General features: G+C 53.2%; 4 protein-coding genes across 4 annotated transcripts; 1 reads left to right on the top strand and 3 right to left on the bottom strand.

Moving 5' to 3' along the window:
- Window positions 1–361: 361 nt before the first annotated feature.
- On the top strand, window positions 362–15,454 carry PG986_000777 (uncharacterized protein; the record flags this gene model as incomplete). The annotated part of the gene is made up of 1 exon (XM_066836999.1): window positions 362–15,454. The coding sequence occupies one exon, from the start codon at window positions 362–364 to the stop codon at window positions 15,452–15,454; it is 15,093 nt and encodes a 5,030-aa protein (XP_066705892.1).
- Window positions 15,455–15,926: 472 nt separating this feature from the next.
- On the bottom strand, window positions 15,927–18,527 carry PG986_000776 (uncharacterized protein; the record flags this gene model as incomplete). Its single annotated transcript, XM_066836998.1, has 6 exons — window positions 15,927–16,105; window positions 16,164–16,280; window positions 17,220–17,294; window positions 17,381–17,590; window positions 17,666–18,145; window positions 18,272–18,527. 6 exons carry the CDS (start codon window positions 18,525–18,527, stop codon window positions 15,927–15,929), a joined length of 1,317 nt encoding a protein of 438 aa, XP_066705891.1.
- A 597-nt stretch (window positions 18,528–19,124) lies between these two features.
- On the bottom strand, window positions 19,125–19,823 carry PG986_000775 (uncharacterized protein; the record flags this gene model as incomplete). Its single annotated transcript, XM_066836997.1, has 3 exons — window positions 19,125–19,497; window positions 19,571–19,630; window positions 19,684–19,823. The coding sequence occupies 3 exons, from the start codon at window positions 19,821–19,823 to the stop codon at window positions 19,125–19,127; spliced, it is 573 nt and encodes a 190-aa protein (XP_066705890.1).
- Window positions 19,824–20,493: 670 nt separating this feature from the next.
- PG986_000774 (uncharacterized protein) lies at window positions 20,494–21,088 on the bottom strand (the record flags this gene model as incomplete). Its single annotated transcript, XM_066836996.1, has 2 exons — window positions 20,494–20,756; window positions 20,809–21,088. 2 exons carry the CDS (start codon window positions 21,086–21,088, stop codon window positions 20,494–20,496), a joined length of 543 nt encoding a protein of 180 aa, XP_066705889.1.
- Window positions 21,089–21,249: the final 161 nt, after the last annotated feature.

Raw genomic sequence — 21,249 nt, 5'->3', positions numbered from 1 at the left:
CGCTGCACGACAGGCGCCGCTAGGGTGGGACTTTGGGCTGGTTAGAGCAGGCCTATTGGATCGCAGGCGCGCCCGGCAGCCCAGAATTCCCGCTTTCCGGGTCACTCTCGGCGAGGTCCAGAGAGATCAGATACCTGCTCCCAGGTACCGCAGGTGGCCCCTCACCGCCCAAATTTCCCATGCCAATTGAACTTGGCGGGACCATGGGCAGGCATGGGCAGAAAAAGTTCTTATCGATAAACTTTTTTCGAGCGCATCGCGAATCCGCTGCCTGCGTACCGACCAAGTGAGAGATTCGCTCTGCATTGAGTGAAGATATCACTGTCAATCCGACATGATTTTCCCAATTACGGCAGCAATCATGGCGACGATAGATGTCAGCTCAAGCAGAGCATACCTGCTGTCCGATGAGCAGCTCATGACACATCTGCCGCCCGAAATACTGCAAGTCATCCGCAGTCACGACCCCACGAATTTCCTAGATGCCGTTGCTGCTACGGCGCTGATACCCCAATTCACGAGCCAAGTTTTTGTCTATTTCGAAGAGGTTTTCGCCGACATATGCGCGCGATGGGTCCTCAAACCTCGCATAGAGGGCCAAGAGGACCGAATTATCAATGCTTTTGCGAGAATCCTCCCGTTTGCTCCCTACTTATCTGTTTTTCTGGAACAGTATCTGAGTGAGACCTCGGTGGCGCCGACGGAAGCTGGATCGCGGCCCTTCAGGGTCAACTCCCTGAACCTGCCGTCCATTAACCAGGCGCCCGCGTCTACTCTTTCGCCTGCCCTCATTGCAGTATGGCGACTGCTCAATTTCGACAAGAAGGCCTATCGACAAATCGTAGAGCCTTCATGGATGCAAACGCTCTTCACCCACCCTGAGCCGTCAGTGAGATACCTGGCGATACGGAATTTTTGCATCTTGATGTCAGCCTCCGACTCGCGACTGGAGGTGCTCATTCAAAAACACATTCAACGGGTGGAAACAGGAAGCGACGGCACCAATACCCCTGCGAAGCAGATGCCGCTCATTGACGACTTCGACGGTCAGAAGTTGGACTTGACTTTCTTGTCTTTATGTGAGAAGCAGAGAGCAAGAGAAATAGAAAACCTTCGACGGGAATTGAAAGAAATTCCCGATAACCAATCCGACCGTTTTCCTCCCCTAAACTTGACACCACTCGTCGTTCGTTATGGCGCAACTTTGCTTCCTCGGCCACAAGGCCCTCCGCAAACTTCCTCCTCCCTCGTTCTCACCGAGACCACCAAGGCCAACTTGGAATGCCTGACGCGGAGTCTGCAAGAATTCGGACCTGTGATGCTCCATGGTCTGGCGGGAGCCGGAAAGACCTCCGCTGTGCATGAGTTGGCGCGTGAGCTCGGGATGGAGTCTAGTATGGTGACCCTGCACCTGAACGAGCAGACCGATGCGAAAATGCTCATTGGTCTCTACTCGACCGACTCCAAACCTGGCTCTTTCTCCTGGCGACCTGGTGTGCTTACAACGGCGGTCCGTGAAGGCCGCTGGGTACTGATTGAAGACTTAGACCGTGCACCCAATGAGGTGATGAGCACTTTGCTACCTCTTGTAGAACGTGGTGAACTCTTGATACCGAGTCGTGGAGAGACGATACGAGCGCCGAGTGGTTTCCGCCTCTTTGCGACCGTCCGAACTACCAAAGGAATGCACGGCCAAGAGAGCCTTCCGACCCTCCTCGGCCAGCGATTTTGGCATTCCGTCGCCATTAGGATGGCGCAACCTGCTGAGTTGCAAGAGATAATCCTCGGCACCTACCCGCTACTACGCTTATACGCCCCTATGATTATATCCGTCTATAATCGCCTCTGTACCCTACCCAGCAGAGCTTCCGGCGGTGGTAGAACTGTCGCCGACCGTCCCGTCACTCCTCGAGATCTGTTAAAGTGGTGCAGGCGTTTGAGCCAGTTGCTCGTTGCTTCCGGCTGCCGAACCGGCAAAGAAGCCATCAGCGACGAGACAAAGTATTCCATGTTCATGGAGGCCGCCGACTGCTTCTGTGGCTCCATCCCCAGTTTGGAAGCAAAGGCGGCGATCGTGAACAGCATTGCCGAAGAGATGCACGTCGCGCCACAAATGAGGGAACATTACGTGCAGGCACATATCCCGCAGTTTGAAGAAACCCCGCGTGACATCAGAGTTGGCCGAGTATCGTTGAACAAGAGGCCGCGAGCCAACAGGATCACCAAGGCCAAGAAGACCTTTGCGAACACGAACCACGCGAAACGGGTACTCGAGCAGATCGCGGTCGCTGTCAAGCTTCGCGAGCCGACTCTCCTTGTTGGAGAGACTGGTATCGGAAAGACGACTGTGGTGCAACAGCTTGCAGACTTGCTGGGCCACAAACTGGTGGCTGTCAACTTGTCTCAGCAGAGCGAAGTAGGAGATCTCCTGGGCGGCTTCAAACCAGTCAACGTCCGTACGCTGGCTGTGCCACTGAAGGAAGAGTTCGAAGACCTATTTGCCACCACAGGTATTTCTGCTACCAAGAACCAGAAGTACCTGGAGCAGATAGGTAAATTCATCGCCAAGGGACAATGGCCCAAGGTATTGAAACTCTGGCGAGAAGCTCCCAAGATGTTCAGCAAGATTCTGGCCGAGTTGCAGAGCAGGTCAGCACAGGCAAACGACGACCCGCCTGCCGAGGACGGGCCGGTGGCTAAGAGACGCAAGACGGAATCGAAGCTGCAGTCGTTACTCAACCTTCAGCCACGTTGGGATGCCTTCTCCCGCGCCCTGGATCAATTCGCTATCCAAATCTCCGGTGGGTCGGGCACTTTTGCTTTTGCATTTGTCGAAGGCAACATCGTCAAGGCAGCAAGGAACGGTGACTGGGTTCTCCTTGACGAGATCAACCTTGCATCACCAGACACACTGGAGAGTATTGCAGACCTTCTCGCCTCTGGCCCGAACGATGAGCCGTCACTGCTCCTTTCCGAGACGGGCGAGATCGAACGAGTCGTCGCTCACCCCGAGTTTCGCATATTCGGCGCTATGAATCCCGCCACAGATATCGGAAAGCGTGACCTGCCTCTCGGTCTTAGGTCTCGATTTACAGAGCTATATGTCAGCAGTCCGGACAAGGACTTGAAAGATCTCCTCACCATCATCAAGGCGTATCTGAGGAGCACCAGTTCGAAGGACGAGCAAGCTGCTGACGATATTGCGAGGCTGTATCTCAAGACCAAAGCCCTGGCCGACGAGAAGCGCCTCGTCGATGGCGCCAATGAGGTGCCACATTTCAGTTTGAGAACATTGACTCGAGTCCTTACGTATGTCAATGATATCGCACCAATGTACGGACTTCGACGTGCGCTCTATGAAGGATTTTCCATGGGTTTCCTCACCTTGTTGAGTAAGGAGTCGGAAGATATCCTGGTGCCCGAGATACGACTCCACCTGCTGGAGAAGCGCGGTAACCCAAAAGCGCTGCTGTCGCAACAACCGAAGCACCCCGGCGACGGCAGGCAATACGTCCGATTCCAAAACAAGAATAAGGATCGACACTACTGGCTGCTCCAGGGTGAAGAAGTCCAGCGGGAAAGGGATGACTATATCATTACCCCTTCAGTGGAGAGAAACCTTCTGAACTTGGTTCGTGCAACCTCGACCCGGCGATTCCCGGTCCTCATCCAAGGTCCGACCTCGGCAGGAAAGACCAGTATGATCGAGTTTCTTGCCAATTACAGCGGCAACAAGTTCGTCCGTATCAACAACCACGAACATACCGATCTACAGGAGTACCTTGGTACCTACGTTTCTGGCGCCGATGGGAAGCTGCACTTCCAGGAAGGTCTGCTAGTTCAGGCTCTGCGTCAAGGCCATTGGATCGTTCTGGATGAACTCAACCTCGCGCCGACCGATGTACTAGAGGCCCTGAACCGCTTGCTTGATGACAACCGCGAGCTTCTCATCCCTGAGACTCAAGAGGTCGTCCGTCCCCATGAGAACTTTATGCTCTTTGCCACTCAGAACCCTCCCGGTCTTTACGGAGGACGAAAGGTCTTATCTCGCGCCTTCCGCAACCGTTTCCTGGAACTCCATTATGACGATATCCCCGAGGACGAGCTAGAGACCATCTTGCAGAAGCGCAGCGTGCACACGGCGCCATCGGACTGCAAGAGAATTGTCCAGGTGTATAAAGAGTTGTCCAGGCTCCGACAGACCAACCGCCTCTTCGAGAACAAGGACAGTTTCGCAACCCTGAGAGATTTGTTCCGATGGGCGCTTCGCGGCGCTAACACTCGTGTACCAACTCTACCTGGTTCTACGCCCAGAGAGGAGATGGCCAACCAAGGTTTTATGCTCCTTGCCGAACGTGTGCGGAACGAAGAAGAGCGGGCAGCTGTGAAGGATGTGATTGAGACTGTTTTCCACAACAACAAGAACAGTGATGGCACCTTGAAGAAAGACAAGCCCTCAATTGAGCCGCAACTGCTTTACAGCGCAAGGAGGTCTCCATACCTTACACAACTTCAATCAGTCGATAATGCCCAGGGTGTTGTCTGGACACAGGCCATGCGCCGTCTCTATGTTTTGGTGGCGCAAGCCCTTTCCAATAACGAGCCCGTTCTTCTTGTTGGCGAGACAGGCTGCGGCAAAACGACAGTTTGCCAACTGCTTGCAGAGGCACTCGGAAAGGAGCTGCATATCGTCAACGCCCATCAAAACACAGAAACAGGCGATTTGATCGGATCTCAGCGGCCCGTCAGAAACCGAGGTGCTATTGCGGATACACTAAGACAAGACCTTGTCCAAGTATTCCAATCGCTTGAACTTGAAGTGAGGGATGATCTTGACGAGCTCCTGCAGCATTATCACGCGCTCGAGATAAACCAACTGGGACGGATACCCGAGGAAATGCGCCAGAAGATTGAAGCTGCCGAGATCAAGAGCAAGGCTTTGTTTGAGTGGGCAGATGGCAGCTTGGTTCATGCCATGCGCAGTGGCCAATACTTCTTGTTGGACGAGATTTCGTTGGCCGACGATTCCGTCTTGGAAAGACTCAACTCCGTCCTGGAGCCTTCGCGAACCTTGCTTTTGGCCGAGAAGGGTATAGACAACTCATTTGTCGAGGCAACTGATGGCTTCCAGTTCTTTGCCACCATGAACCCGGGTGGTGATTTCGGCAAGAAAGAGCTTTCCCCGGCGTTGAGAAACCGATTCACTGAGATCTGGGTCCCCGGTCTGTCCGCCGACGAGGATGTTCTACAGATCGTCTCTTCGAAGCTCAAACCCAAGCTTCAGCATTTCGCCAAGAGCATTGTCAAGTTTTCCTATTGGTTCGGTCAGCAGTTCCGTTCAACGTCGACCGCTGCTTTCTCCATCAGAGACATCTTGGTATGGGCGAGGTTTATCAACGAGTCCGCTCATGTTAAGCCCGTTAATGCCGTCATCCACGGAGCTGCCACCGTTTTCATCGATACCTTGGGAGCCAACCCCTCGGCGCTTATTGCAATGGACCCTAAAAGCATGGATGGCCAGCGCCAACAATGCCTAGACAAGCTCACCGAGCTCCTTGGCTGTGACGCGACGAAGATATACAGAGCGCCATTGGAACTATCAATAGAAGCTGGCAAGCTCACTATTGGTGAATTCAGCATAGCCCGAGCTGCCGATGATGACTTCGAGACGGGCTTCGCCCTCCATGCGCCAACTACGAAGCTGAATGCTATGAGAGTCATTAGAGCGCTCCAGGTGCAAAAGCCAATCCTCCTCGAAGGAAGCCCAGGTGTGGGCAAGACTACTTTGGTCGGTGCTTTGGCGCGGGCCTGCGGCCAACCCCTGACACGTATCAACTTGTCTGATCAAACTGATCTGATGGACTTGTTTGGTACCGATGTGCCGGTCGAAGGTGCCGAAGCAGGTCATTTTGCATGGAGGGATGCGCCCTTCTTGCGTGCCATGCAGAGCGGTGAATGGGTCCTTTTGGACGAGATGAATCTTGCGTCCCAATCCGTCCTGGAGGGCCTGAACGCCTGTCTTGACCATCGTGGAGAGGTTTACATCTCGGAACTCGACCAGACCTTCAAGCGTCATCCCAACTTCCGGCTCTTCGCTGCCCAGAACCCGCATCACCAGGGAGGCGGCCGAAAGGGTTTGCCAAGCTCCTTTGTCAACCGATTCATCGTCGTCTATGCCGATGTGTTCACGGAGACCGATTTGCTCATGATCGCACAACACAACTTCCCTAATGTCCCCGTCGAAACTGTCCAGAATTTGATCTCTTTCATCTCGAGTCTAGACGAAGAGGTTGTGGTAAGGAGATCGTTCGGCGCCTCAGGAGCTCCTTGGGAGTTCAATCTGCGAGACACCCTGCGCTGGCTCCAATTGCTCACATCTCAGGACCCCTTATTGGCCACTGCCAAGGTCGATGACTTCCTCGATATTGTCATCCGCCAACGCTTCCGTGGCGTTCACGACCGACAGTTCGTCAATAAGCTCTTTACCAATGCATTCCAATCCGCCCCGAAAGACCATCAATTGTACCACAACAGAAGCTCTACTATCATGCAGACTGGACTTGCGCTTCTCCACCGAGACCCCCTCGTGCAGCTTTCAGCGCCTCCGTGCATCGACGAGGTTGTCAGACTCCATGAGATCGAGTCGATCTTAATATGCATCAAGCAGAACCTGCCGTGTATCCTTGCTGGCCCATCCGGAAGCGGCAAGTCTACGCTTCTGCAGCATGTCGCATCCCTGGTCGGCAAGCCGCTGGTGGTTTTCCCCATGAATGCCGACATTGATGCCATGGATCTTGTGGGTGGCTTTGAACAGCATGACCCTCTCCGCGAAGTCAATCAAACCTTGAAGGAGCTTGAAGAGGTTGTTCGTCAATCCGTTCTCACGACGGTCCCTCAGGCGTCCCCGCGAGCTGCCGTCGATCTACTCAATGCCCTCGAAAGCCGAGATGAGCGAGCCGATGCTTCTCAATATTTGACATCAAAGCTCCAAGGCCTCCGCAGTCAGATTCAATCTGGCACACAGCTTGCCGATCTTACAAACAAGGCGCATTCACTTCTGTCCAAGGAGAATGGCATCCGCGACCCGACGTTTGAGTGGCTTGATGGCATTATCGTGAAAGCTCTGCAGAAAGGAGAATGGTTGGTCCTGGATAACGCGAACCTTTGCAGCGCTTCCGTGTTGGACAGACTGAACTCTTTGCTTGAACCGAATGGGTTCCTGATCATCAACGAGCATTGCGGTCCCAATGGAGAGCCTAGAATCATCGAGCCGCATCCGGACTTCAGGGTTTTCTTGACCATGGATCCGCGATACGGTGAACTCTCTCGGGCCATGCGCAACCGTGCCATCGAGATTTATCTCGATCATGCCGATGTCAGTACGCCGGCTTATGTCCATCGAATAGCTCATGTCGAATCAAACCTCCGACGGTTCGAAGCTCTGGACTCTGCGGTTCTGCTGGATGCAAGCGAGGATAGTTTGCCCTTTGGCCATATTGCTGCCGACAGTCTTTCTCAGGCTGACATGGCTATTTACGAGCAGTACCGCGCCGTAGCCAAGACGAAGATCCTTCCCAGAGATTCCGCGGTGGCCTCAAGCTATTCCGAGAGCATTCATACAACGTATGATCACAGCTTAGAGCCTCTCGAGCAGTTCTTGGCCTCGGACTCGTTGGTGAAAGCTGAGCTCAATGCAGCTATCCAAAAGATGCACGGTTCCTTGAATGAGTCCATTTCAATGGGCTTTGGATCTGTCCAGCCCCGGCATCCCTTGCAGAACTCTACCATTGTGCCGTTGCTGCAAGGCTCGGACATGGGCCTACCAACGTGGCTGGGCGTATGCTATGAAGTGTCGCTGAGTCTGATCAAGGCCCAAAAGTACTTACGCGATCAGGCAGCTCAAGCTCAGGGCCGACAGCCTTCACTACTCAATCGCCTGCAACGATCCTCTCTATCCGGTAGTATCGCGGCCGTGTCCAAAGACTCTACCATCAACGCTTACAAATTCCTGGATGGCACTCTGCAAGCCTTTGAAACCTTCCTATGTGGACAAGTCACCAACCCCGGGCCATGGCAGCAGCGAGCTCATGTTCTCAGCGGCATGATGCTTTATTGGTGGCGAACCTTCCATCTGCTGTCAGCCCAGACAGCAACGTTCGAGAAGTTTGACGAGGCGCGTTTCCAAGCCCATCTCGGCCAGGGTGCAGACACGCTGGCCAAGTACATCAGCCAAACGCAAGACAGCGTGATGCACGAACTTCTTACTTACTTGGTGAGAGGCTTGAACGAGAGTTTCGTTACTGGTTTCAAGTTGAGTACCGGTCTGAGCATGGAGCTGTTGTGGAAGGCTTACCGACCTATGGCCATCACCAACGCCAACACAAGCGAAATGGTCCAACGCATCGAGGCACTGGCGCCCAAGTTCGATAAGGTCAAATGGAACACGCGGGCGACCGCCAAGAACCTTTCTCAGATCATGACCTCTCTCGTCCAGGTCTATGGCATCGTCCGCAATGATGAGCCGAACTGTGGCGATCTCATCGAGAGTCTCGACACCGAGATTGAGAAGCTTGCCGCTCAGGTTGACGAAAAGGAGTATATTCCGCCCAATCTTACCAAGGAGTTCGAGTACCTGCGTCAACTTGTTGTTCTCGAGTCTCTTGCCGCGCAAAAGGCATTGCCAACTGTGGATGAAATGGTCGCCCTTTCGGATCTGCCCATACTTGTGCAAATGCGCCTGCAAAGCGCCACTCCTACGTCCAAACCCTTGCAATTGATCGGATATCTCATGGGCACAAAAGCATCCCGCCCGATCGCCGAGGACAAGCAGTTCGATCTGGCACACCCATGGACCGAGAGCCTGTCGACCAATATTGCCTCGAAGCTTGCCAATATTGATTCCGCGACACTTCAGTCCCTGGCCATGCTGGAAGCAGAACTCCCTGTATTGGCCAAGCAGATCTCCAAGTATTCCGAGTCTGTGACTAGTGACTCCTTGGACAAACTAGGTGACGTGTTGTTGATGCTCATGAGAAGTGCAGTAACTACATTGGGTCCGGAATTCGCAGCAGCATTCGGCACGCTTCAACGGGAGCTGACCGAAGAACTAAAAGAGGCCCAGGTCGGCTTTGACGAAAAGGGGCTGCACTATGAGTCGCCGCGATCCATGCAAATATACGGCGACAACGGACACCTTCCGCAAATGGTCTCACAGCATTTCGTCCCTTCTCTAGTATCTTTGTTCGCAGCTAAGAGAGAGGATCGAACCAAGCGAGCTCTCCTAGCTAATGCTTGGCTACAATTCTCGTTGGCGTTGGTAAAGCTCTACATTCCTGACAAGATGTATGACCCCCAGCTGCGACCACTCGTCGACTTGGAAAGTTACGAGGAGCATGTCAGTGGCCTCGACGCTCAGCTGTCCTCTGTTAAACGATTCGGTGTCTTCTTCACTGGACAGCCCAACAACCTCAGAAGGGAGCTCATCGAGGACGAGATTCGCGTCCTTGGTGACAAGCCTGCTCTCTCTGAAACTATTTACCGATTGCCATGGAGCGAGGACCAAACCTCGGAGCACCGTGCCATCCAGGGCGAATTCAACGGCGTGCTCAAAGCTGTTCTTCGTGCCGATGTCTTGTCTGCACTTTCGGAACACTGCTTTGGATCGGAAGTTGCAACCCAGCAATTGCAGGTCATCCGCCAGAACGTGGCGCAGATCGTGGCGCGACTCACCTTGCCCAAGTCTAACCACTATGAGGATTTGGGTATGCCTGCTACCAACATACTTCACTGCCTGGATATTGGACTTTCCTTGGGTGAAGGGGCAGCCCTCGTGGGCAACAGTACTGCGTCCGCATCGAAGTCGTTATCTCAATGTGTGCCCTTCATGAATGGTACTCTGGCGGCATTCTCCAAAGGGGTATCGAAACCAAAAGGAATGGACCTCCTAAAATATGCTGCTACTTGCGTCGCCGTAGAAGGACCTGGTGCCCTCAGCCCTTCGCTGCGTGACGCTGTCTTCGAGGCAGTCCACTTCTTCTATGGCCAGTGGAGCCTGAAGCTCGAAGCCGATCGCAAAGCGGAAGAAGCGAAGAGGAGCTTGTATCGTTTCAAGGGAAGCTTCGAGGATGAAGAGGCTGCCGACCAAGCCGCCTTCGATGAAATGTTCCCCACCTTCGATGCCGATAGCGAATTGAATGGCGAAGCCAAGCCAGCACCAGTCCGCGATGCGCGATCTCTAGCAATAGAGCTGGCGAAGCTCCATCGGGATATCTTCTTGACTCCTCTCGCCCCAACTGAGAGCATCAAGAGCCTTTGGGACTCTGCGCTTCGGCAGGCCTCCAAGGATCAGGCATTGGACTTGACTGATCGCACCCTGCTTTCTCCCGCGATTCAAGTTTTGCATGACAAGATGTCTGATTACAACGCCAATGATACCAGCGCAAGCTACAATTTCTACACCAGTGAGAACTTGCCTGAAGCCCGCAGACTTGTTACCTTGGTCAATGATACTCGGGCCCGTTTCCGTCAGTTGCAAAAGGACGAGGAAATCGGACACTTACAGCCACTGCAAGACGTCGTTCAAGCATGCGACGATGTCCTCGAGCAAGTCCACTCGATGCCCTTGGCCAAGCTGATCACTCCTGTAGAGCGTCTCCATGGCTTTGTCTACGAGTGGCAGAATGGAGGCTGGGCAAGCAAAGTCCACGGAGTGCCAGTCCTATATGACCGACTTACCGACCTGCTGATTAGCTGGCGTCGCCTTGAACTTTCGACCTGGGGCAAGTTGTTCGATATGGAATTCCAGAAGTGCGAGAACGATGCCAACTCTTGGTGGTTCGTCGCTTACCAAGCTGTCATCGCCGGACCTTTAGAGATGGTCGAGGCAGGAAGCGACCTCCAACAGCATGCCGCCAACCTGCTCAAAACGTTGGAGTCTTACTTCGCAACAGCTGAACTCGGTCAATTTTCGAGCCGGTTGAGTCTACTCAAACAGTTGCAGAGACAGGTTGCACTGTTGGTCGAGGACTGGCCGGCTATGTCGGTTGTCAACCGCGCAGTCCAGAACTTCATCGCCTACTACGCTCGCTTTGAACGGTCCGTACAAGAGACTATCAAGTCAGGCAAAGCGCCTATAGAGAAGCAAATGAAGGATGTTCTGCTTCTGGCTAGCTGGAAGGACACCAACATCACGGCTCTGCGGGAGAGTGCACGCAAATCCCACCACAAGCTGTTCAGGGTAGTCAAAAAGTTCAGAGACGTTCTTTGCCAGCCGATGAGAACGATTATCGATACGGGACTTCCGGATGAGACTATACAAAACCTCGAAAACGGACAGGTCGCTCTTATGACTGCCGAAGTGGACGACAAAGCGCTGGCCTTCTGCCAGGAAAGAGTCCCCAAGTGGGCCAGTGATCACAAGCGTGTTGCCAACGCCCGCCGCACTGTTGAGATCATGACCAAGTTGGGCAGCTCGCCCTCTTCCAGTGTCGATGTGGCCAGTGAACTGGACTCGTTCCTTTCGGAGCTCGAGTCCTCGGCCGCTCAACTGCGCAAGGAGACACCGGCATTCTTGACTGAAGAGAATACACGCCTGGTCAAGCATCTCAAGACTCGGAAGCGAAAACTCTTTGCGGGTGTTCTGAGTGATCTTCGAGAGATGGGCTTCCATTTCAACCTCGGCACAGATGCGCTCGCCAAGCAGGATTCCACCTCCATGATACTCTCGAAACTAGAGCCCTACACGGGCGAGGGGAGCAGCAGCGCTGAATACTATTTCCACAAACTCCTGGATCTGATGCCCCGGGTCAGAGCCGCATCCCAGACTCACTCGGAAGATTTGACTGGTGCCGAGGTCAGCAGAAGCACTGGTTTCGTCGAAGGAATGCTGCACGTTATCCTGGCGCAGCGTACCACGCTCGCGACAACTTACCAGCGATTGGACAAACTCGCTTCCACGGTGCAGCAGGTTGAGAGCATTGTGACTTTGGACAAGAGCCGTTTGCAGAAGCAATCCAAGACTACCAACGTCTCCACTGCCGCCACGTGGGGAGCCGAGATCCTGGATGTCGCCATACAGCTTGTGCAAATCCATGCCAAGTTTGGTGATATTGACAACAGCCAAATCGTGGATAAGCTGAAGTCATGGCGTGCAGCGCTGGCCACCACAACCGCGGCTAAAACCGAGAACCCTCTTCCCCAGTATCTTTTGTCAGATGCTGACCTCAAGACTGAGCATGCAGTCGCCAACTGCTTGGACGAGATCAAACAGAATATGGTAGAGCTTGGAAACGCGCGCCCTGACCTCGCCTTCATCTTCGAGCAGGTCCAATTGTGGACAGATGTCGATGAGCAGCCAGTTCAGATTCCTGACAAGATGCAGTCTCTCGAAAAGCATTTGCTGCCTGCCGTCAAGAGTCTGATAGACAGTATGCTGGTCGCTGTTGAGCAATTCACCAAAGCGGTGGCTAAGATTCCCACATCAACCGAAGAGTCGGCCTGGTTGACAACGTCGGATGAGGCGATGATGGCTTCGCTGAAGTCCCTCCATATGGACAAGATCCAGACGATTCTGGACCGCACGCTTTCCGTCCTGCTTCAGCTCAATCTGGAAGACGGCCACGTGAACCAACTGACCAAGTCGCTTCTGGCTGCCGCCTATCCCATCGTCAAGCAATACAGCACCATATGCCAGCACGCTGTCACGAATTACGGCAAACTTAACCACAGCACATCCCATATTGCGTATAGTCTGAGCAAGCATTTCGTACAGCTATCTGGTCAGGGTTTCTGCACGCCGCAGGAGCAGTCAGACGAGAAGTCGGAAGGCGCTGGCAAGATGGAGAGCGGCACCGGTCTTGGAGAAGGAGAGGGCGCGGAGGATATCAGCAAGGACATCCAGCCCGATGAAGACTTATCCGAGCTAGCTCAAGAAAAGAACCAAGAGCCCAAGCAAGAAGAGATTGAGGATGAGAAGGATGCAGTCGATATGGCAGATGGCGAGCTCGAGGGCGAGATGGGCAGTGTCGCTGGTGAAGATGACGACGAGAAGGGCTCTCAATCCGGAGATGACGACGAGGATGATGAGATGGACGAAGAAACTGGCGACGTCGATGACCTGGACCCGAATACCGTTGACGAAAAGATGTGGGATGGTGAGAAAGAGGATGACGCTGAGAAAGAGCAAGAGGGCGATAACAAGAACGGGAAGCAGAAGAAGGACGAGCAGGAGGCTGCTGATGACAAACCTGATAAGGACAAGAAACAGGCAGAAGAGGACGGTGGCGAAGGCGAACAAGATGCCGAGGAGGAGGAAGAGCTTGGCGCCGAACAAGACGAGGATGTGCAATACGAGGAGCCGAACCGACAAGACCAGAATGTCGAGGAGCAAGATGCCCTCGCACTGCCCGACGACATGGACCTCGATGGCAAGGACGAAGACGACATGTCCTCTATCAGCGATGAAGACCTCGACGATCTTTCCGATGTTGAAGAGAAAGACGCGGATGAGAAGGCCGAGGACAAGGCCGAAGACAGTGATATGGGCAGCGAGAATGGCGATGCTGCAGATAACACTGCGCCTGCAGATGAACAAAAGGAGGATGAAGATGCGGCAGAGAAATCCGAGGACGACGATGCGGAAGGTGAGGCTGATCAAGAGATGGGCGAAAACCCCGAAGAGGAGCAACCTGAAGAGCGCGAAGACAACGAGAAGCCGTCATATGACCAGGCAAACCCCAACACCGACAACGTCGCACCCAGCGATGTGATAAACGGTGGCCAAGACCAGGACGCCAATCAGACCGACGACCAGGACACCTCTCAAGACAACACCGCCCAACGCGAGAGTGGGGAGATGGGTGAGAGTGCGGCAGATCAGGATACATCAACGGGCGACAAGGGCAGCATTGCCAAATCGCAAGAACAGCCTGCCCAATCCGAGGGAGACGACCTTCAGGATTCCGCCGTCGATCAGCCCTTCAAGGCTCTCGGTGACGCTCTCGAGAAATGGCACCGACAACAACGCGAGATCAAGCAAGCGCAAGCCGAAGAGTTCAAGGACATTGCCGAGAAGAACAATGACGAGATGGCTCCCAAGGAGTTCCAGCATCTGCAAAATGACGAGATGGCGGCCGACACTCAAGCCATCGGAACTACGACCGAGGAAGAATCACGTCCCTTTGACGATACCATGGCAATTGACGACGAGATCGAGGATCCCGATAGTCGGGTCATGCCCGAGGACGAGGAGCAGGCCGCTGACGACGCCAACGATGCTGACAAGATGGATACCTCTGAACCACTTGAGGCACAAGACAAATCCGAGTCGCAGCGCGAGGAAGGCCGAACCGGTGTTTCCACCCGCAAGGGAGCTTACGATCGAGAAGTTACACCGCCCATGGACGGTGCCGACCGCGAGGACCAAGACGAGGAAAGCCTCGACGAGACCTCTGTCCAGCTATCATCGACCTATATCACAGAGCCAACCTCGGACCTCCGCGACTTCGACGAGGCCATGAAGCAGTGGACGGACTTCCAAGCCAAGACCAACCCGCTGTCCTTGGCCCTCACGTCTCAGCTGCGTCTGATTCTTACCCCATCTCAATCGACCAAGCTTTCGGGTTCCTACCGCACCGGCAAGCGTCTTAACATCAAGCGCATCATCCCCTATATCGCCTCATCGTACAAGCGAGACAAGATCTGGATGCGCCGGGCCATCCCGACCAAGCGCTCGTACCAGATTCTGCTCTGCGTTGACGACTCCAAATCGATGGGCGAGTCGGCCTCGGGCCAGCTGGCGCTCGAGTCGTTCGTCATGGTGTCGCGCGCCCTGACGCTGCTGGAGGTGGGCCAGGTGGGCGTGCTGGGCTTCGGCGGCAACACGTTCATGGCGCACGACTTCACCGAGCCGTTCGCGTCGCACGACGCCGGCGCCAAGGTGCTGCAGCGCTTCAGCTTCCAGCAGGACCACACCGACATCCGCGGCCTCGTCCGCGACACCATCGCCCGCTTCCGCGCTGCACGCCTCCAGAACCCGGGACGCGGCGGCGAGGACCTCTGGCAGCTCGCCCTGATCCTCTCGGACGGCCTCACCCCGTCGCAGGAGCACGACGAGATCCGCCGTCTGCTCCGTGAAGCCATGGAGGAGCGCATCATGATTGTCTTCATCATCATGGACGACGCGAGATCGAAGAGCAAGCCGCAGTCGCAGCAGCAGCAGCAGCAGCAGCAGCAGCCCGGTGCAGTCGCTCAGAACAAGGTCTCGAGTGGTGGTGTCCTCAACTTGAGGTCGGTCAAGTGGGTCAAGGATGAGCTTGGCAACACGGTCGGTATCAAGACCGAGGCCTTCCTGGATACGTTCCCGTTCCAGTACTATCTCATTGTGCACGATTTACAGGACTTGCCGGCGGCATTGGCTGGCTTGTTGAGGAGTTGGTTTGCAGAGGTCAACGCATAGGTACTTCTGAAAGGAAAGAAGTAGGTTCGGAGTTAGGGGGTCAGGTGTTGGTTGCAATTTGCGTGTATTAGTTCGCCCTTTCATAGAAATAAGATGTAATATATGGTTGTCTACGTGCACTCGCTCGTCGTCACCGTCTTTGGTGTCAGTCGCATAAGAGTTATGAAGGTACGTTCACATAATCTCGGTTCGAGACCGGATTATGAATCGCTCTGAGCAGTTGGCGACGCAATCACTGGCGGTCGCTGGTACCGTTACAGCTGACAGGTAAATAAGCCATTCAGGCGTCGAATTTACGGTATGCGCTTTGGTCTGGCCTATTATTCTATCAGATGATCAACTCCTGAAATCGCAGTTCTCATCATGCCCCTGCTTGCTCAAAGTCCGGCGCGATTCCATGTGGCCTCAACGTTCGTGTAGCCATTGTAATCGTTGAATCCCAGGCAAGTGGCAAAACCTTCGAAACTGCTGTTTATGCTGCGCCATCAATGCTCCATCTCTTCATGCTATCCATGTTAGCTGGCGTTGGAGTATGGGTGCAGGGCGAGAGTTTTCTTACCTTGCGCTTCTTGGGATCTTGCGATAGTACCTCCAGCTTCACGGCAGGCTCGATCGTATACAGGTCCTTGCCTGTCAAGAGATCTTTACCTTCTATTTTAGCAATTAGTTCCAGTCGTGTAGTGTAAACTCATGGTATTTTCAGGCCTACCAGGTGAAGCGAACGTGAGGTAGGAAGTATCCTGGGGACGGTTTCCCTTGGCAAGGTGTGCGATGAGATCCGTGGCATTCTCCTGCTCCAACGCACCGGTGAACAAGTCCTCCCAGTCTACAAGGATATCATCGACGGAGTTCAGATTATAGGGCTCCAACTTGTTGGCACAGTGTGCCCATAAGGAAGGAGTGGCGTCGGCCCAGCCATCTAAGAAACAAGACTACTGTTAGTACTCTGGAGAATTGCAGACGACGATCATCGGTGGAAAGCGTACTTGTCTCATGATAAATATCCTGGGCGAACATGACCTGAAGATACAGCAAACTTGTTGCTATTGATGCCTTCCAGTGCAGCTTTCAAGTTCATTGATGAAGTCTCCATCAGCTTGGTGCCCGTGGGCCACGTCTCGGGCTTGGCTGGATCCATCGCGCAATCGGGGTTGTCGTTGAGGGCGTAGAAGGAGTCGAAGTTGTTTTGCTGTGTTAGCAAGAAAGGATGGAGGACTCGGGGTTGGGGGTGTGGTAGCGAAACAACACCAGAAAATCGTGATTCGCGGAAAGAACCATCCACTACCTAAGCCTTGGGTTAATGGAAACGTTCCTTCCCGAGTCCCAATACAGTGATTGGACTCGCTGGGCTGAATTTGCCAGTTTGCGGTCGGTCCATTCTTCTTCATCCCAGCAACAGTTCTGCAACGCCCAAAGCAAATGGGAACACCTGCAATGGGATGCACGGAACATCATGCAGCAGTATCAAGTGTATTCGCAACCATATGGCCTCATTCCCGAGGCCCGGTAAGCGGTCTATGTGTAGAATCTATTCTATCTGTCGGATCCATCCCAGCGCTCCCTTGAGGAGCATAAATCTGCTTCATCACGAACTCCTCTCGCCCATCTTGTAATAATATGGCCTAATTGGAAATGCGAAAGATTCAGCGCCTGGTGATCCGGATATTTTCATGTTAGCTGTGATAGATCTCACATTGCGAGTGCCATACGTACCTTGCGTTTCTTGTTCCGGGCAACAAGCGATTGGCCCTCGTCCCGGACGAACCTATCCCGGAGGATAGGGACATGCTCGTCCGTGAGCACCTCTCCGTACCAATGATATAACTCTGGCCCCGGCTCACTTAATATGCATGTCGCCTGTTAAGTAATCCACACCGTCTGTTCACGTAATTAGCAGAGATCGTGAATTCCGACCGTGAGACGCACCGTGGTCAGCAAGAACAACGAAGTCGGTGTTCGCTGGGCGAAGGCCCTGGGAAAGGTGTTGGATGAAGTCAGCGGCGGTCGCCTTCTCCAAGGCACTAGTAAACAGCGCCGTCCGGTCCACCATGTCGTCGTCCATGGAGTTCCGTCTACCGTATAACATGGTTTCCGAGATAGTGTACCAGGGGTTTTCCGAGTCCTTGCACTTATCGTCTTTCGAAGGGTTTTGTTAGGCATGTCCGACTTTTTCTAATAGTAGCTCCATCAAAAGACCTGGGAAATGCTTACTTGCTCGTTTGTAGACCTGGTAAATAAAATCCAGCTGAAGAAACAATAGCGATGTGACACCGCCGTTCCATAGTGCTTCGAGTTGAGTTCTGCATTCGTCCTTGAGGATCTGTTCAAGCCAGAACTCGTCATCGAATCCTTTCTTCTTCTTAATGCCTTCCAACGCTACGCTCAGGCTGAATGTAGCGGTGTAGGCCGGTCTGAGGCCCGAAGGCCATGTGTCGGGCCGGTCGAACTCCATCTCGCCATCGTATGGCTCAGTCAGGGTTTCCAGTGCAATCGGCGTCATGACGATGAACTCGTCGAGTGAAAGGTTTCCACCTTCAGCAATGTAGTTAATCAGGCCTTCGTCGGTCTCTTTCAGCATGGCTTCATCGAATAAGTCCTGGCTCATGACGAGGTGGTCGACAGAGCCATTCTTCTCGGTAGACAGCTTGGCCTTCATCTTCTCCCAGCTTGCCTCGGTTGCGAGACTGCCATCTGCGAGATGCGGTTAGGTACATCTGTCATTCTGTGAAGTCTTCTTCGTATTCTGTGAAGTCTTCTTCGTATTCTGTGAAGTCTTCTTCGTATTCTGTGAAGTCTTCTTCGTATTCTGTAACTTACGAACTCCACGGTACACGCAGGTCAAGAAGTCCAGTTGCAGGTAAAGCAGCGACAAGGTCGAGTTCTTGTGTCTGGCGATGAGAATTACACACGCCTGCTTGAGCTCTTCAAACCAGGAGGGACCTTCGATGTAGTAATAGGGAAGAGTTTTCTTGAACTTCTGGATGGCTTCAAGGAAATCGAACTCCAACACTGGCATGCTGACCACCTTGGTGCCAACAGGCAGATCCGCTGCGTCGAGCCGTGCGACCTCCATGATGTCGATGGGTGGTTTGGTCAGGTTTATTGAGGCAATCTGATCAATAGCTGAGGGAAGTGGCTTTTTCCAGATTGCTGGTGTCGAAGAGGTTCTGGAGGTTTGGCGGTAGATTCACGTACCCAGTCCTCCGTACATGATATTGTCCGCTACTTGAATCCCACGAATTTGACCATGGCAGATTTTAATCCATTATTATCTTTTATTTCGTCCTTGTTCATCTCTACTACACACTGAACATTGAAAACATGTGCAATTGATGACGTAGATACCGATGAAACCAATTTCGGGTTCGTGGTGGAGAGGGACAGGTCGACAGTCGCATATATTCTTCTCGCGTATCACTTTCTTGCAGAGGGCTCAGCAGTATCATGCATCTTTTCATTCACGGTCTCATTCCCGAGACGTGCAGAGTACCTAGGTAGTTTAGTAGCCATAAAGTCGAGTACAGCCCAGCGGCTCTTTCACGAGGACCAGTCTGTGCAGCCGTGGCACCTTCTTATCTTCTCTCACTAATTCCATGATTGCAGTACCCCAGTCGTCGTCGTCTCTTGTCGACCCGTAGCTCTTTGTAGCCACTTCTCAGTCTTTGCTGGTCTAGGCTCGCTTGTTAGTCGTCATAAAGAAAGTGTCCATCGCTTCTGGTGTACTAACCTTGCGCTTCTTGCGTCTCCCAGTAGATGAACCGGTCTCTCCAACAGGCAAAGTATCATCATCGTTGGCTACTTCGGCTCTGTTGATGATCGGGGAGGTATCGGCTGCTCTAGCGGTCACGGGTAAAGTAGCCGTAATGGAAAGCTTGGGTACAGGGTAGCCGACACCACTGTTTCCAATGAGTTGAAGCAGGTCCTCGTGGGTCATTTTACTGGCGCTTTCGAGGTAAGATCTGTCGACGACGCGATCATCATGGCCGTTCCAATGCATTGGGAGCTTAGCCAGCATCGTTTCCCAACCGGAATTGGGAGCAGAGCTGCCACCTATCGAGCAGTGTCAGCTAATCACTTCTATGGAACTAGCGACATCTTTGTGAGGTGGTGACTTACACACGGCGCGATACAGGTCGCACAAGAATCTCACTTGTATGTAAAGCAGCGAGTAGGTGCCTGGGGCCAGTTTTTGGAAGAGACTAATGCACTGCTTTCTCAAGTCATCCTACCACTTGTTTCGGGTATAGTCGCCAGGAAGGGTATTCTTGAACGTGGTGATTGCCTCGGAAAAATTGAACTCCACCACCATCATCATGCTGATGGCAGACGCGCCAGGAGGCAAATGTTCGGGCGAGAAGGGTTCCTCCATGATCGCAGGTACCTTGTCTGGAGTAGGTAGTGGTGGAAGTGAAACAACCTGATCAGGGAAGTGGAAAGATTTGTTCCAGGCTGGTGTTGCTGACCTTTATCTTCAGGACGGGTCCCAGGTTGGGGGAGAAAACAGAAGCTGGCAGGTTCAGTGTGAAGGGAGACTCAAAGGCGGTTCACCCTCTCCTCACTCTACCATCAATTATATCAGCTATTGTCTGCAGCTGCCAGTAACATGAGTATCACCTATTTCATTACAGTAAGTAATTGTTCCATTGCTAGCTATTGTTGCGTGAATGATCTTATCTCTGCTACATACTGCAGGATGTGTTCGCGATTCAGGTATGCGGTGGAAAGGGACAGGCCAAAATTCACAGAGCATTCAGAAGGATTAGGTCTTTATTGACATGGTCTCATGTTCGAGACTCGAAGAGTAGTCTGGAGGCCATGAAGTCGAATTCATCACAACCCCTCTTGTGGGCATCAGTCCGTCTCATCATGAATTCCTCTCGACCTTTGCAGCCGACAGAAAGCGCGCAATACTCCGCGTCCAGAATCTGAGCATGGTGGTTAGCTATATAATGGGCTCTCTTCGAATGAGAAATATTCACCTTGTGTTTTCTGCTGCCAGGTGTGGACAGGGGCATTTTCCTGGGATGGTCATCGGAATCTTAGTTATCAGCTGCCTCGCCCTTGACGACAGGAGCACCAGCCTGGGCTGCTACACGGACTGCAGTTGTGATGCTTGTCGGGCTGTTCTCATCGGGATTCAAGCCATACGCGATTATTCCCAGCAGCTCCATCTCGTTTTCCTTGTTCACAGCTTTAAGAAACAGTTGGCGGCCGTCAAAGGAATCATCTTCGGGTCCGTTACAGACAGTCGATATCATGCATGCCATTTTTGCCCATCCAGACTCCGGCGCGACATCGCCACCTATCAACGCCGTTAGGAAAACACCTCGGGAGTCGTAAATGATGATACTCACACACAAGGCGGTACAAACCACTGAGGAACATCACTTGCAAATACAACAGTGATTGTTTCTTAGTAGCCAACTCGCGGTTGGCGTACCCTGGCTGGGGGAGCTGTGAGATTATTGTAGCGCATTGCTTCTGGAGAGCGCCGAACCATGAGTCGCGAATGTAGGTAGCAGGGAGCGTTTTCTTGAACTGCTCGATTGCTTCGAGGAAGTTGAAGCTGAGAACAGTAACGGCTGACGTGCCCAAAGGCAGGTCACCCGGATCAATGAGCGCCTTCTGGCTCATGATTGCATGCGTGATGTGTTTGGGGGGATGTGTTGTGGGCGATGTGTTTGGTGGTCCGTTGGTTGTAGAATGATTTGGGAAGTTGGTAGGTAGCCCTTATGAGGTGAGCAAACCTTGATTGTACCTGCAGGTGGGAGTTCAGATTAGCATGTTAGGCAAAT

This window comes from Apiospora aurea (assembly GCF_038362705.1).
Source record: "Apiospora aurea strain CBS 24483 chromosome Unknown utg000001l_segment0_segment0, whole genome shotgun sequence".
In the NCBI taxonomy this organism is placed as follows: Eukaryota; Fungi; Ascomycota; class Sordariomycetes; order Amphisphaeriales; family Apiosporaceae; genus Apiospora; species Apiospora aurea.
The sequence above is the reverse complement of the archived record's forward strand: the minus strand, read 5'-3'. Positions and strand labels throughout refer to the sequence as shown.